The sequence below is a fragment of the Sus scrofa genome, chromosome 7 (genome assembly GCF_000003025.6).
Source record: "Sus scrofa isolate TJ Tabasco breed Duroc chromosome 7, Sscrofa11.1, whole genome shotgun sequence".
Classification (NCBI taxonomy): domain Eukaryota; kingdom Metazoa; phylum Chordata; class Mammalia; order Artiodactyla; family Suidae; genus Sus; species Sus scrofa.
In genome coordinates this window covers 68,193,021-68,205,945 of record NC_010449.5, presented here as the reverse complement: position 1 = coordinate 68,205,945, position 12,925 = coordinate 68,193,021, and the positions used below count along the sequence as shown (strand labels likewise).

General features: G+C 37.6%; 1 protein-coding gene across 1 annotated transcript in view; it reads right to left on the bottom strand.

Moving 5' to 3' along the window:
- The window catches only part of HEATR5A (HEAT repeat containing 5A), a 115,491-nt gene that overhangs the window by 53,142 nt on the left and 49,424 nt on the right, over positions 1–12,925 (bottom strand). Inside the window, 4 exon segments of the mRNA XM_021099894.1 lie at positions 952–1,126; positions 1,199–1,333; positions 1,336–1,377; positions 5,837–5,946. Coding sequence (XP_020955553.1) covers positions 952–1,126; positions 1,199–1,333; positions 1,336–1,377; positions 5,837–5,946 — 462 coding nt within the window.

Below are 12,925 nucleotides of genomic sequence, written 5' to 3'. Positions count from 1 at the left end.
AGCTATAGCTCTGATTTGACCCCTAGCCTGGGAACTTCCATATGCCATACCTGTGGCCCTAAAAAGCAAAAAAAAAAAAAAAAAAGAGAGAGAGAGAGAGATCAAGGTAAATTCCCTACCTAACTGGTATTCTCTGGAAGATATAACTGATAAAATGATATAAAAGCTAGGATCTAGTCAAATGCACTGTTGCTGGACTAGAATAAAAGAGACAGAAAGAATGACCATGAATGAATGAGGATAGCTAATAACCTCTTCAGTTGTTAAACCAGCATAGTCTATGGGTGATATTCACTCCCCATTTAGTATCTCAGAAAAAAATTTATTATCTCATGGAGTTCCCATTGTGGTGCAGCAGAAACGAACCTGACTAGGATCCATGAAGATGTGGGTTTGATCCCTGGCCTTGCTTTGTGGGTTAAGGATCTGGTGTTGCTGGGAGCTGTGGTATAGGTTGCAGACGTAGCTTGGATCTTGTGCTGCTGTGGCTGTGTAGGTAAGAGACACAGCTCAGATCCCATGTTGCTGTGGCTGTGGTGTAGGCCAGCAGCTGTAGCTCTGATTCAACCCCTAGCCTGAGAACCTCCACATGCCGTGGGTGCAGCCCTAAAAAAAAAAAAGACAAAAAAACCAAAGTTCATAGTGAACTTGCATCTACCAAGTTCAAGACTAATCTGTTTTAATCAAATTTTTGAAATCCACTAAACTGAAGATTAATCCCTGGAGCTATAATGGCTTGATAAAGCCTCCACGGCTTTATCCCTAGCCTGGGAACCTCCATATGCCATGGAGTCAGCCCTAAAAAAGACAAAAAAATGAAATCTTTTATATTAATGAGAACTTCTAACAACATCCTTCTTACCCACCAGTTCTCTATTACACATTCACTGAATCAATGACCAATCCTGCAATGCTATATTGCAGGTAAGTGAACTAGTGAAGATGGTTTACCTCTGAGTTTCTCCCACATGAGCACATACAACTCCAAAGAGCTTGACTGCAGAACTAATAACTGATAGTGTTGGAGGTAAGGGCTTAGGCACAGAATCTCCTTCTACATCTTTCTCGTAAATAGAATAAGGGTCATACTCAAGACTTCCACAAGCAATACCATTACCAAGAGGAGCTAAAAGGAAAAAAAAATTACATATGAGGTTTTAAAACCACTGTTTATAGAGTGAATTGACCCAAGAGTTACTGAAAAATGACCATACCTGTTCTTCAATAAATCTATGGTCAGTCTCTTGAAGCAAAGGACTTAATATTAGAAGATCATCCTGATGACAGAGGGGTGGAAGTAAAAATGTGGATGCTGCTACCTGTATATCAGGGCAGTCAAGTCAGCAGCCAGCTCTTTAAGAATAGCACAGAGGTCTCCTGTTGAATCAGAGAAAAAGAGCAATTAGTAACTTAGTGATAGCAGTTAACTGGTTAGAAAATGGGGTTAAAAAAGCTAAAAAAAAAAAAAAAAAAAAAAAAAAAAAAAAAAAAAAAAAAAAAAAAAAAAAAAAAAAAAAAAAGAAAATGGGGTTAAAAAAGCTAAGGGTGAACATTAGTCTCTAAATCAGCTAACTTTACCACAGCCAAAGATTATGTACGTCCTCTCTGAAATATGCCCCACCAATGAATGGCTCAACTATGTGCTGCTGGTCACAAGGATAAGAATAGATACAAAAAAGACATCTCAAAGTATGTGTGTGTATATACTTTACGATACCGAATAAATACTACTACCATCACTTTAAATAAAATGACACAAAGCATAAAAACAGAATGAAAAAAGAGCAGATACAAAAGCAGACAAAACAGGCATAATAGTATCATGACAACCTAACTTGCCATCACTCCTGCATGACTGGCACTCATCCTAACCAGTTGGATTAAACTCGTTTCACTCAAACTCTCAATGTACTATCTCAACATCCCTCATATTATTTTAATACAATCCCTAGAAAGTATATCATTTCATCTATAAATATTTCATTGTGTATAAAATTAAGGACATTTTAAAGAATCTCATTATCATAATTGTGTGTTTTAAAAACCACTAACCGTCAAATACCCATTCAGTGCTCAAATTTTCAATTGCTTCATAAATGCCCATTTTTGTTTGGTTTTCATGTTTGAATCCAGACCTAAATGAAGTCTACACATTATATAGCTAGTTGATTTATCTTAAGACTCTTTCAATCTAAAGTTCTTCCCTAGGAGTTCCCGCCGTGGCTCAGGAAAAACAAATCTGACTAGCATCCATAAGGACACAGGTTCGATCCCTGGCCTTGCTCAGTGGGTTAAGGATCCCACATTGCTGTGTCTGTGGTGTAGGCTGGGGGCTACAGCTCTGAGTCAACCCCTAACCTGGGAACCACCATATGCCACTCACATGGCCCGAAAAGACAAAATTAATAAAGTTCTTCCCTCTACTTTTATTTCCTCCTTGTGATTTATTTGAAAAAGATGGTTATTTGCTCTACAGAAGTTTCTACATTATGGATTTTTATGATTATAGCCCCCAAGGTAGTTTATTGTGTTCTTTTAAGGTCTGTATCATTTTGTAAATTGGAACCTGGATATAGAGAGGTTCATTTTTTCGTTTGTGTTTCGGGGGCCAAACTAGTGCATAGGTGGCATTATGATCGTCCATCAGACATGAGACAATGTATGGCTCTCTCCCTTACATACACATTGTGAAAAAAACTGGTCTATTTATCACATTGACCTAAAGTGCCATCTGAAAGATATCTATCTTAATTTCTGATGGATTAGCAATAGAAAATTTTATCCACCTAGAGTATTTACAAATAGCTTTTGCCAGCTTATAACCTACGTATATTAGGAAAAATAAAAATCATCTTGGAGAAACATTCACTTTTGTGTTTGAGAAACAGCATCAGGATGAAATGAAGACTTGAGTGAGTCTACTTACTATAAGTGACAGGATCAATCAGGAAGGGCTCACCTGCTATTATTTTTTGTAGCTCAGTAGCAGTTAAGAATAGTAAAAGCAAATATTCATTGAGAATGTACTATGTACCAGTAAATGTTCTAAAAGCTTTACTTGTAGTTTTCATAACCACCTCATGAGGTCCAGTTATTACTGTTATTTTATAAGTGAGGAAACAGAAACAGAATTTGTTAATTGCCCAAGGCCATACAGCAATCACATGGGCAAAGTGAGATTGAAACACAGGCAGTCCAGGTTTCAGAACCTGAGCTTTTAACCACCATGTTCAATCATTCATTCATTCAAACAGTGTTTAAGATAGTGTTTAATAAAATACATACAAATGTTATTATACAATCCTCCTTCAAGGAGATGTAAAATACAGGGCGCAAATACACACATCAACAACAGAATGAAGGTAGGAAGTACCACATTTCATAAAGTATGAAAATAGATGGACTCCTAAATTTAGAAAAGGAGATATTACATACAGCAATTGGGGAGGGCAGACAGACCAATAAAAGCTTAATGAAGCAAATGAGAGTTGCCTGAGGGAATGTCTTTTAGTTTAATTACCAGTATATGATACTCAGAAAAATAATTTTGTTGGTAGCACAATATGCAAGGTAAGTTTGGTACCTAGGTGTGAAAATAGTGGTGAATCTCTATTTCTCATTTAAAGTGACTTCTGGCCTAACTGTCCATGAACAAAGTACTTAAACATGATTCAACTTTAAAATGCAAATGTGCTTGTGTTGTAGAAATACATCATTGACTTTTTGATGCTAATGAGGAGCAATTTTCAGTAGAGAAAATTGAAATACTTGAAAGGAGATCCATAACAAAACTAAAATAGGAAATTAAAACAAATAACCCATTTTTTTACTCCATAAACTTCAGAAAATTAAGCAACTATTATGACAAAAATCTGCATATGCTGGACAACCATAATGAAAAGTTATTTAAATTCTTTTTTTTTTTTTGGTCATTTTAGGGCTGTATCCAAGGCATATACAGGTTCTCAGGCTAGGGGTCAAAATGGAGCTACAGCTGCTGGCCTACACCACAGCCTCAGCAAAGCCAGATTCAAGCAGTGCCAGCGACCTACCCCACAGCTCATGGCAACGCCAGATCCTTAACCCAGTGAGTGAGGCCATGGATTAAACTTGCATCCTCATGGATTCTAGTCAGACTTGTTTCCTCTGAGCAACAACAGGAACTCCTAAATTCTTAAGTATGTCTCATGTAAGATATATAATTTCTATTTTTTTGTTGTTGTTGTTGTCTTTTTAGGGCCACACCAGTGGCATATGGAAGTTCCCAGGCTAGGGGTCCAATCAGAGCTGCAGCTGCCAGCCTACACCACAGCCATAGAAATGCCAGATTTGAGCCATGTCTGTGACGTACACCACAGCTCACGGCAAATACTGGACCCATAACAAGGCTAGGGATTGAACCTATGTCCTCATGAATACTAATCAGGTTCGTTACCACTGAGCCACAATAGGAACTCCTGCAATTTCTTACTATGCCTTGTAAGCTTACTTTTTTATCTCATTTTAGCAACTAACAGCAGATTTATGCTTTAATTTTGATTCCACTATTTATTGCATACATAAACTTGGGTTAGTTTTTGTAACCTCTCTGAGCTTCTATCAAATGAGGAAAACATAACTAGCTCATTTCATTATCCTAAAATAATGAAATGATAATATACAATTTCTAGCACAGTGCCTGGCATACAAAAATGATTATTTTGATATAGTTTCCAAGAAATGACAATATATCCATTTTTTTCCCGTGAAGCAAATACAAAATGCTTATTTTATATCAAACATTTTACTAGGTACATTTGTGAACCAGGAAGAGAGGTGGTGGGGAAAATACCACTCACATAGTGATAAACGCCAAGTTAGATTTGAGGTAATGATTAACTTAATATGGCTGGTTGAAAATTATAAAGACTAAAAAAAATAGACATTCCTACTAGAGACCATTTTCAACTTTCACCTCTTAAAACAAGTATTTTAAGTTATTCATTAGTGGTAGCAATATATTTTCTTGAAACTGTATTTTAAATTTATAAGAAAGGTTTTAGTACTAATTGTAAAAAGAGGGCAAGTTTATTTTACCAACAGCAGTATTTCAAAATCATATTTCAGCCTAATAAAAGTAAAACCTTTAAAATCAATTAGACCCTGGTCAGTTGAGTATTAAACTTCAATCTGGGCAGAGTTAAGAATGGAATAGTAGGAGTTCCCATTATGGCACAGCTGAAATGAATCCAACTAGTATCCATGAGGATGTGGGTTCAATTCCTGGCCTCACTCAGTGGATCAGGGACCCAGCATTGATGTGAGCTGTGGTGTAGGTTGTAGACACAGCTCGGATCCTGTGTTGCTGTGGCTGTGGTGTAGGCTGGCAGCTGGAGCTCCAATTGGACCCCTAGCCTTGGACCCTCCATATGCTGCAGGTGTGGCCGTAAAAAAACAAAACAAAAAAAGAATGGAACAGTGGAACAGAACGTATGCAACAGATAATCACTCTAGAAGGAAACTGGCAATGGCTAAATTTCTAATAGATTTGCCTTTGCATTATATATTTTGTAGAAAACCATGGAGTAGAATCAAGACCAATCATTGTGACTCATTCTCTCCCACACAGTGAAACGAGGGATTTTTCCCCAGAAAAGGGAAGACAGTAAGACATGAAGAAGTAGGGCTTTTTTTAAATGTCTTTTATTTACTATAAAATGGTGAATAACTGAGTTAAGACTAAACTCCCTAAACTTAGAAACAAAGCACCAGATAACTGTCATATAATTGATTTGTTTTACTTTCCAGGCACTGTACTAGCCACAAATAGTAGAACATCTTTGTGTGAGGCACGTACCTTCATAGGTTTCAGGCGGTAATAAAATCAACAATTCATAAAGCCTCTGTCTATAAACTACTGATGGTGTTTTCAACGAACTTCCATATGTTTTTAGTATTGAAGAAAGCCTTAAAGTAAAAGAAAAAGAGTACCTTAAGTAAGTTATGTAACAATGTACAAATATTGAACATGTTGACATATAAAGTAGCTCTATATAATTAGTGAACATTAGGGCTTTTATTAATTTATTGTGTGACTTTAAGTTAAAAAAGGAGTTACAAGTATCACACATGAAAACCATTCTATGTTTTCTATCACACTTCATAGAACAAAACCATATATTCAACTTAAATTCCTAAGGATGTTAAGTATTGTGTCCAGAAGCTGAAACTCTTACTAAACTCCAAAATTTACAACATTGCATTTGTGAAAACTAAAGCCTGTTATGTAGAAAAGAAATAGCTAAAGAAACAAGCAAACAGGAGACACAAATGCCTAGAGAAAAATCCAAGGGTTTGTTAAGAAGTTGATCCAGAATGCTATCACCAAATAAAAATGAATCATCAATATATACAAAATCATAAAACACAAGCTTTTAATAAAGCACAGGCTAAGACAATGTTCCACTAAAATTCCAGACATAAAAACTCTCATTACCTTCTCTCTTCACTCTTCTTTCACTTTCGTTATTCTTCATCTTATTCTCATTACTGGCATATTAAGACATCATTTTACTGTGTTCACTCATCTATTAAAGGATTTCTACGCTTTTTTGTAACATTTAATTTTTTTGGCCATGCTCATGGCATAACAAGTTCCTGGGCTAGGGATCTAACCCACACCACAGCAATGACCTGAGCCACAGCAGTGACAACACCAGATCCTTAACTCATTAAGCCACCAGGAAACTCCAAAGTATTTCTAATTTTTGCCAAGGTACCATGTTATCAACTGGAGTAAAATTTTCATCTCCTTTAGCAATAAAGAAATAAAATGGGATTATTTTTCTTGTGCCATTGGTATAAATCCACTAAACTGTAATGGCATGAGGTTTCTAGGTACTCTGAGAAATTCTAGAAAGGTTCATTCATTTTTCTAGAAAAACAGTGCTCACTATTTTTAGTTTCTAGAAGAAAAGACAGATATCTTTGACATGCCATTTTATTAAAAAAAGTTCCATTTTATATCATTCAGCTTAAAAAAACATTTAAAACAGCTGGATAGAACTTTTTAGTTATAGAATTTAAGAATAAATCCATTATATTCAAAATATTTCTCTAAAATAAGATGAGTGATTTACAGTATGAAAACGATTTACATCATACTGGCAAGACGTTAAGAAATCACAAGCTGTATTTTTAAAAAAATCCTGAGGAGTTCCTGCTGTGGCACAGTGGCTTAAGGATCCGGCACTGGTGGCTTGGGTTGCTGCTGCGGTATGGATTCAATCCCCAGGCTGCTGCAGTGGATTAAGGATCTGGCAATGCTGCTGCTTGGCATAGGTTGCAGCTGTGGCTCAGACTCAATTCCTGCCTGGGAAGTTCCATATGCCGCAGGTGTGGCAAAAAAAAAAAAAAAAAAAAAAAAAAAATCCTACCACATTCATTTGGTTTAAATACAATAGCATTTAGTTCAGAGAGCTGTTTGTATGTCTAAAGAAAATGAGACGAACACAACAAAATAAGAATTTAAGAAAGCATTCCCAGGGTTTCTGCTTCTATAAGGAGGGCAGATTAGAGTCTCCAAAGGGCCTTCCTGCTATAAATACATTTAGATCCTGGATAAAAGATAATTTGCTTTGCTAGGTTTGAAGAAAGGGACTTTTCCAAGTCCAACCCCCAACCTTCAAACAAACAAACAGAAAGAGAATAAAAGAGAACATGAGTTAAAATCAGAAAGGGACTATCAATACCAATACTAACACAAGAATCTGCAACTGAGCTTGCACCCATGGCAAGGTAGGGTTGATAAACGGGATCTCCTGAAGGTAGTTTAAATGGTCTCAGGTACTGGCAGAGGCAAAGGCATATTGAATTAAACTCGGCTGAACAAAGAATTTGTGAATTGGAAGAGACTGCAGAAGAAATCACCAAAGAAGGAGTAAAAAGGAAAGGAAAAAAATTAGGAAAAGATTAAGAGACATGGAGGATAAAATGAAAACACTCAAGATTTGTCTAATCACAGCCCCAGAAGAAAAGTTTAACAAGAATGGAAAAAAGCCAATATCTGAACAAATTAACAGCCACTTTTCCTGGACAACTAAAATGCAAGAATCCAACGGGAGTTTCCGTCGTGGCTCAGTGGTTAACGAATCCGACTAGGAACCATGAGGTTGCGGGTTCGATCCCTGGCCTTGCTCAGTGGGTTAAGGATCTAGGGTTGCCGTGAGTTGTGGTGTAGGTCGCAGAAGGGGCTCGGATCCCAAGTTGCTGCAGCTATAGCTCCAATTTGACCCCTAGCATGGAAACCTCCATATGCCAAGAAATGGCAAAAGAAATGGCAAAAAAGACACACACACACACACACAAAAAGAATCCAACAAAACATATACCATGCTGGATAAAGAAATTCACAAACTGTCAGTTTAAAGCAGAAATTGTGAGATTCCAATTTTTAAAACTCCAATTACATGCAGTTTATGAGATACATCTAAAAACACAATGACAAGGAAAAAGGAATAGCACATATATAATACCATAAACATTAAACTTTAATCAGAAAGTATTATTAAGGACAAAGAGAGTTATTAAATAACAATAAAAGATTCAGGCCATTGGGAAGATACAATTGCTTTTCAAAATATGAAAAAAGAAAAACAAAACTGGAGAAAAACTGATAAACCCAGCATAACCATGGAGGAGTTTAACACACCACTCTCAATTATTGACAGGTTAAACGGCTAAAATATCACTGAAAACAGATGGAGCAATGTAGCTAAAAAACCCACATCTGTCACAGAGCAAATCTCAAATTTAAAAGGATAGGTAACATACAGATCACATTCACTAAGTACAATGCAATTGTATTAACAATCAGTAGCAAAGCCATAGCTAAAAACTGTTTCATATGGTTAGAAATTTAAAAACATATTTCTAATCAACTTAAAGAACTTATAATCAAATTAAAAAATACATAAAACTGAAAAAAATGGAAATAATACATTTCAATACTTTTGGATTCAGCAACTGGACCCTTATATGGAAATTTATGACCTGAGCTTATATTAAAAGAACTTAAGAGAAATTAAATGAGCTAAGCATTCGAATTAAGTTGTTAGAAAAAGAAGAAAGTATTTAAGAAAACAGGAGTAATAACAAGTACACATTAATGAAACAGAAAACAAGTTCAACATAAGCAAAGTTATTCTTTATACAGATTAATACAATAAAACTCTCATGAGGAGCTCCTGTCATGGCTTAGCGGAAACAAACCCAACTAGGAACCATGAGGTTGTGGATTTGATCCCTGGCCTTGCTCAGTGGGTTAAGGATCTGGCGTTGCCATGAGCTGTGGTGTAGGTTGCAGACATGGCTCGGATCTGGCATTGCTGTGTCTGTGGTATAGGTTGGCAGCTGTAGCTGATTCGACCCCTAGCCTGGGAACCTCCATTTGCCGTGGATATGGCCCTAAAAAGCAAATAAATAAATAAATAAACAAACAAACCTCTCATGAGATGAATCAGGAAAAACAAAGTAGAAGGCATAATGAAAGCTTATCAGGAATGGATGAAGGGACATTATAGATATAGCAAAGATTAAGAAGATGAGAGTTTCTTGCGGCCCTGCAGGTTAATTATCTGGTGTTGTCATTGCAGTGACTCTGGTCACTGCTGTGGCACAGGTTTGATCTCTGACATGGGAACTTCCAAATGCTGCAGGCATGGCCAAAAAGATTAAACTAAAGAAGATAAGAGAATACTAAGAAAAATTTCATACCAAAATTTTTAAGATGGGAGTTCCTGTTGTGGCACAGCAGAAACGAATCTGACTAGGAACCTTGTGGGTTTGATCCCTAGCCTTGCTCAGTGGGTTAAGGATCCAGCACCGCTGTAAACTGTGGTGTAGGTCACAGATGTGGCTTGGATCTGGTGTTGCTGTGGCTGTGGCACAGGCCAGCAGCTGTAGCTCTGATTCGACCCCTAGCCTGGACCACCCTCCATATGCCACAAGTTTGGCTCTAAAAAAAAAAAAAAATTAAGATGAAGATGCAATGGGAAAATTCCTGGAAAAATGGAAAAATTCCTGGAAAACCAAGCAACCAAACCGGACCTCAAATAGTTTAAGTAATTAAGGAAATGAAATATGTACTTTAAGAAAACAAAAAAAATCCCCACAAAGAAAACAGGTCCAGGCTGTTTTACAGACAGGTAGTTTCAAGTGACATATCATCCAATTTCACAAAAGCTCCTCCACAGAACTTGATGAAACATTCACCTACCTCTTTTTTTGCCTTTTCTAGGGCCGTTCCCAAAGCATATGGAGATTCCCAGGTTAGGGGTCTAATAGGAGCTGTAGCCACTGGCCTATGCCAGGGCCAAAACAACACAGGATTGGAGCCGCATCTGCGACCTACATCACAGCTCACGGCAATGCCAGATCCTTAACCCACTGAGTGAGGCCAGGGATCGAACCCGCAACCTCATGGTTCCTAGTGGGATTCGTTAACCACTGAGCCACAATGGGAACTCCACCTACCTCTATGAGGCTAATTTCACTTTGATTAAAAACTAGAGGAGGAGTTCCTGTCGTGGCCCAGCAGAAATGAATCCAACTAGGAACCATGAGGATGTGGGTTTGATCCCTGGCCTCGATCAGTGGGTTAAAGATCCAGTGTTGCCATGAGCTGTAGTGTAGGTTGCAGACGTGGCTCGGATCTGGCATTGCTGTGGCATAGGCCGGCAGCTACAGCTCCAATTAGACTCCTAGCCTGGGAACCTTCGGCGTGAGTGTGGCCTTAAAATGACAAAAGACAAAATAAATAAATAAAAAGCAAAACCAAAAACAAAACAAAAAATACAAAAGAACTTACAAAACAGAAACAGACTCAAAGATTTTGAAACCAAATTTATGTTTACCAAAGCAGAAACATTGGAGCAGGGGACGGGATAAATAAGAGGGTTGGGACAGACATATACACTATTATATACAAAATAGGTAACAAGGACCTACTGTATAGCACAGGGTAATCTACTCAATACTGTGCAGTCACCAACATGAGAAAAGAATCTGAAAAGGAATGGATACAGGTGTAACTGATTTACTTTGCTGTATACCTGCAACTAAAACTTCCTTTTTATAATTATTTTTAAATTTATTTCTTTGAAATTTTATTTTTTATTTTTATTTATTTATTTATTTATTTTTTTTGTCTTTTTGCCATTTTTAGAGCCGCTTCTGCGGCATATGGAGGTTCCCAGGCTAGGGGTCGAATCGGAGCTATAGCTGCCGGCCTACACCAGAGCCACAGCAAAGTGGAAACTGAGCCGAGTCTGCAACCTACACCACAGCTCACGGCAACGCCAGAGCCTTAAGCCACTGAGCAAGGCCAGGGATTGAACCTGCAACATCATGGTTTCTGGTCGGATTTGTTAACCACTGAGCCACGACGGGAAGTCCATTTTTTTGAAATTTTAAATGATTTTCCATTATAGTTGGTTAACAGTGTTGTCAATTTCTACCGTACCACAAAGTGACCCAGTCACACATACATATATACATTCTTTTTCTCACATTATCCTCCATCATGTTCCATCACAAGTGATAGATATAGTTCTCAGCACTATATATAGCAGGATCTCACTGCTTATCCACTCCAAATCCAATAGTTTGCCTCTATTAACCCCAGACTCCCAGTCTATCTCACTTCCTCCCCCCAACCTTGGCAACCACAAGTCTGTTCTCCAAGCCCATGAGTTTCTTTTCTGTATCACAACTTTTTAAGTAAACTATACTCCAACGAAATATTTATTAATAATTTTTGTCTTTTGAGGGCTGTACCCACGGCATATGGAGGTTCCCAGGCTAGGGGTCGAATCAGAGCTGTAGCCACTGGCCTGTGTCACAGCCACAGGAATGCCAAATCCTACCACAGTTCACGGCAACACTGATCCCCACTCAGTGAGGCCAGGGATCAAACCCGTGTCCTCGTGGATACTAGTCAGATTCATTTCTGCTGAGCTACGACAGCAACTCCACTCCAATAATATTTATTTTAAAAAGTCTGTTAATCAAAACTATATTTTACCAAAAAATAGAGATAGAGAATAGAGATTTCACGGAAGGGGAAATAGGATCAATAAACATATAGAATGACACTGAAATCATTAGGAATCAGATATATCATAATGACACCAATTTACATCTCCTGTGTTAACCAGAATTGATGTCTGAGTAAGTGTTGGTGAAGAAGTGGATTGAAGGGTACTCCCACATACCACTGATATACATATGCAAGAACTGTGGAAAACAGTTTGGATGTTTCATTTTAGGAGGACGAATAAGTTATTGTATAGTCACACAATTAAATATTATGCAGCAACCAAAAAGAATGAACAAACTTACACAAAGAGGAAGTTTAGAAACATAACGCTGAGTAAAACAAGTAACTCTCAGAAATAGTATGATACCATCTGCCTGATCAAAACCAAGCAAAACTGAACAAGGTACAGTTTAGGGAAATACATACTCAACTGGTTATAAACCCAACTAGGATCCATGAGGAAGGATGTGGGTTTAATCCCTGGCCTCACCCAGTGGATAAAAATGCAGCACTGCAGTGAGCTGTGGTATAGGTCACAGATGTGGCTGGGATCCCACTTTGCTGTGGCTGTGGAGCAGACCAGCAGCCATAGCTCCAGTTGGACCCCTAGCCTGGGAACTTTCTTATGTCACAGGTGCAGTGCCCCCCTCAAAAAAAGCAAAAAGTAAATAAATAAATAATTAAAAAAAATAAAAATGCAAGAGAAGGCCAACTCTTAAATTCTGGTGAGTACCTCTAAAGTAGGGAAGAAAGGATTTTATCAGAGAGGAGCACACAGGTAACTTGAATAGTATCACAATGTTCCAGTTCAACACAGCTCAATCTGGCACACTGCCTAGTTTCATAAAT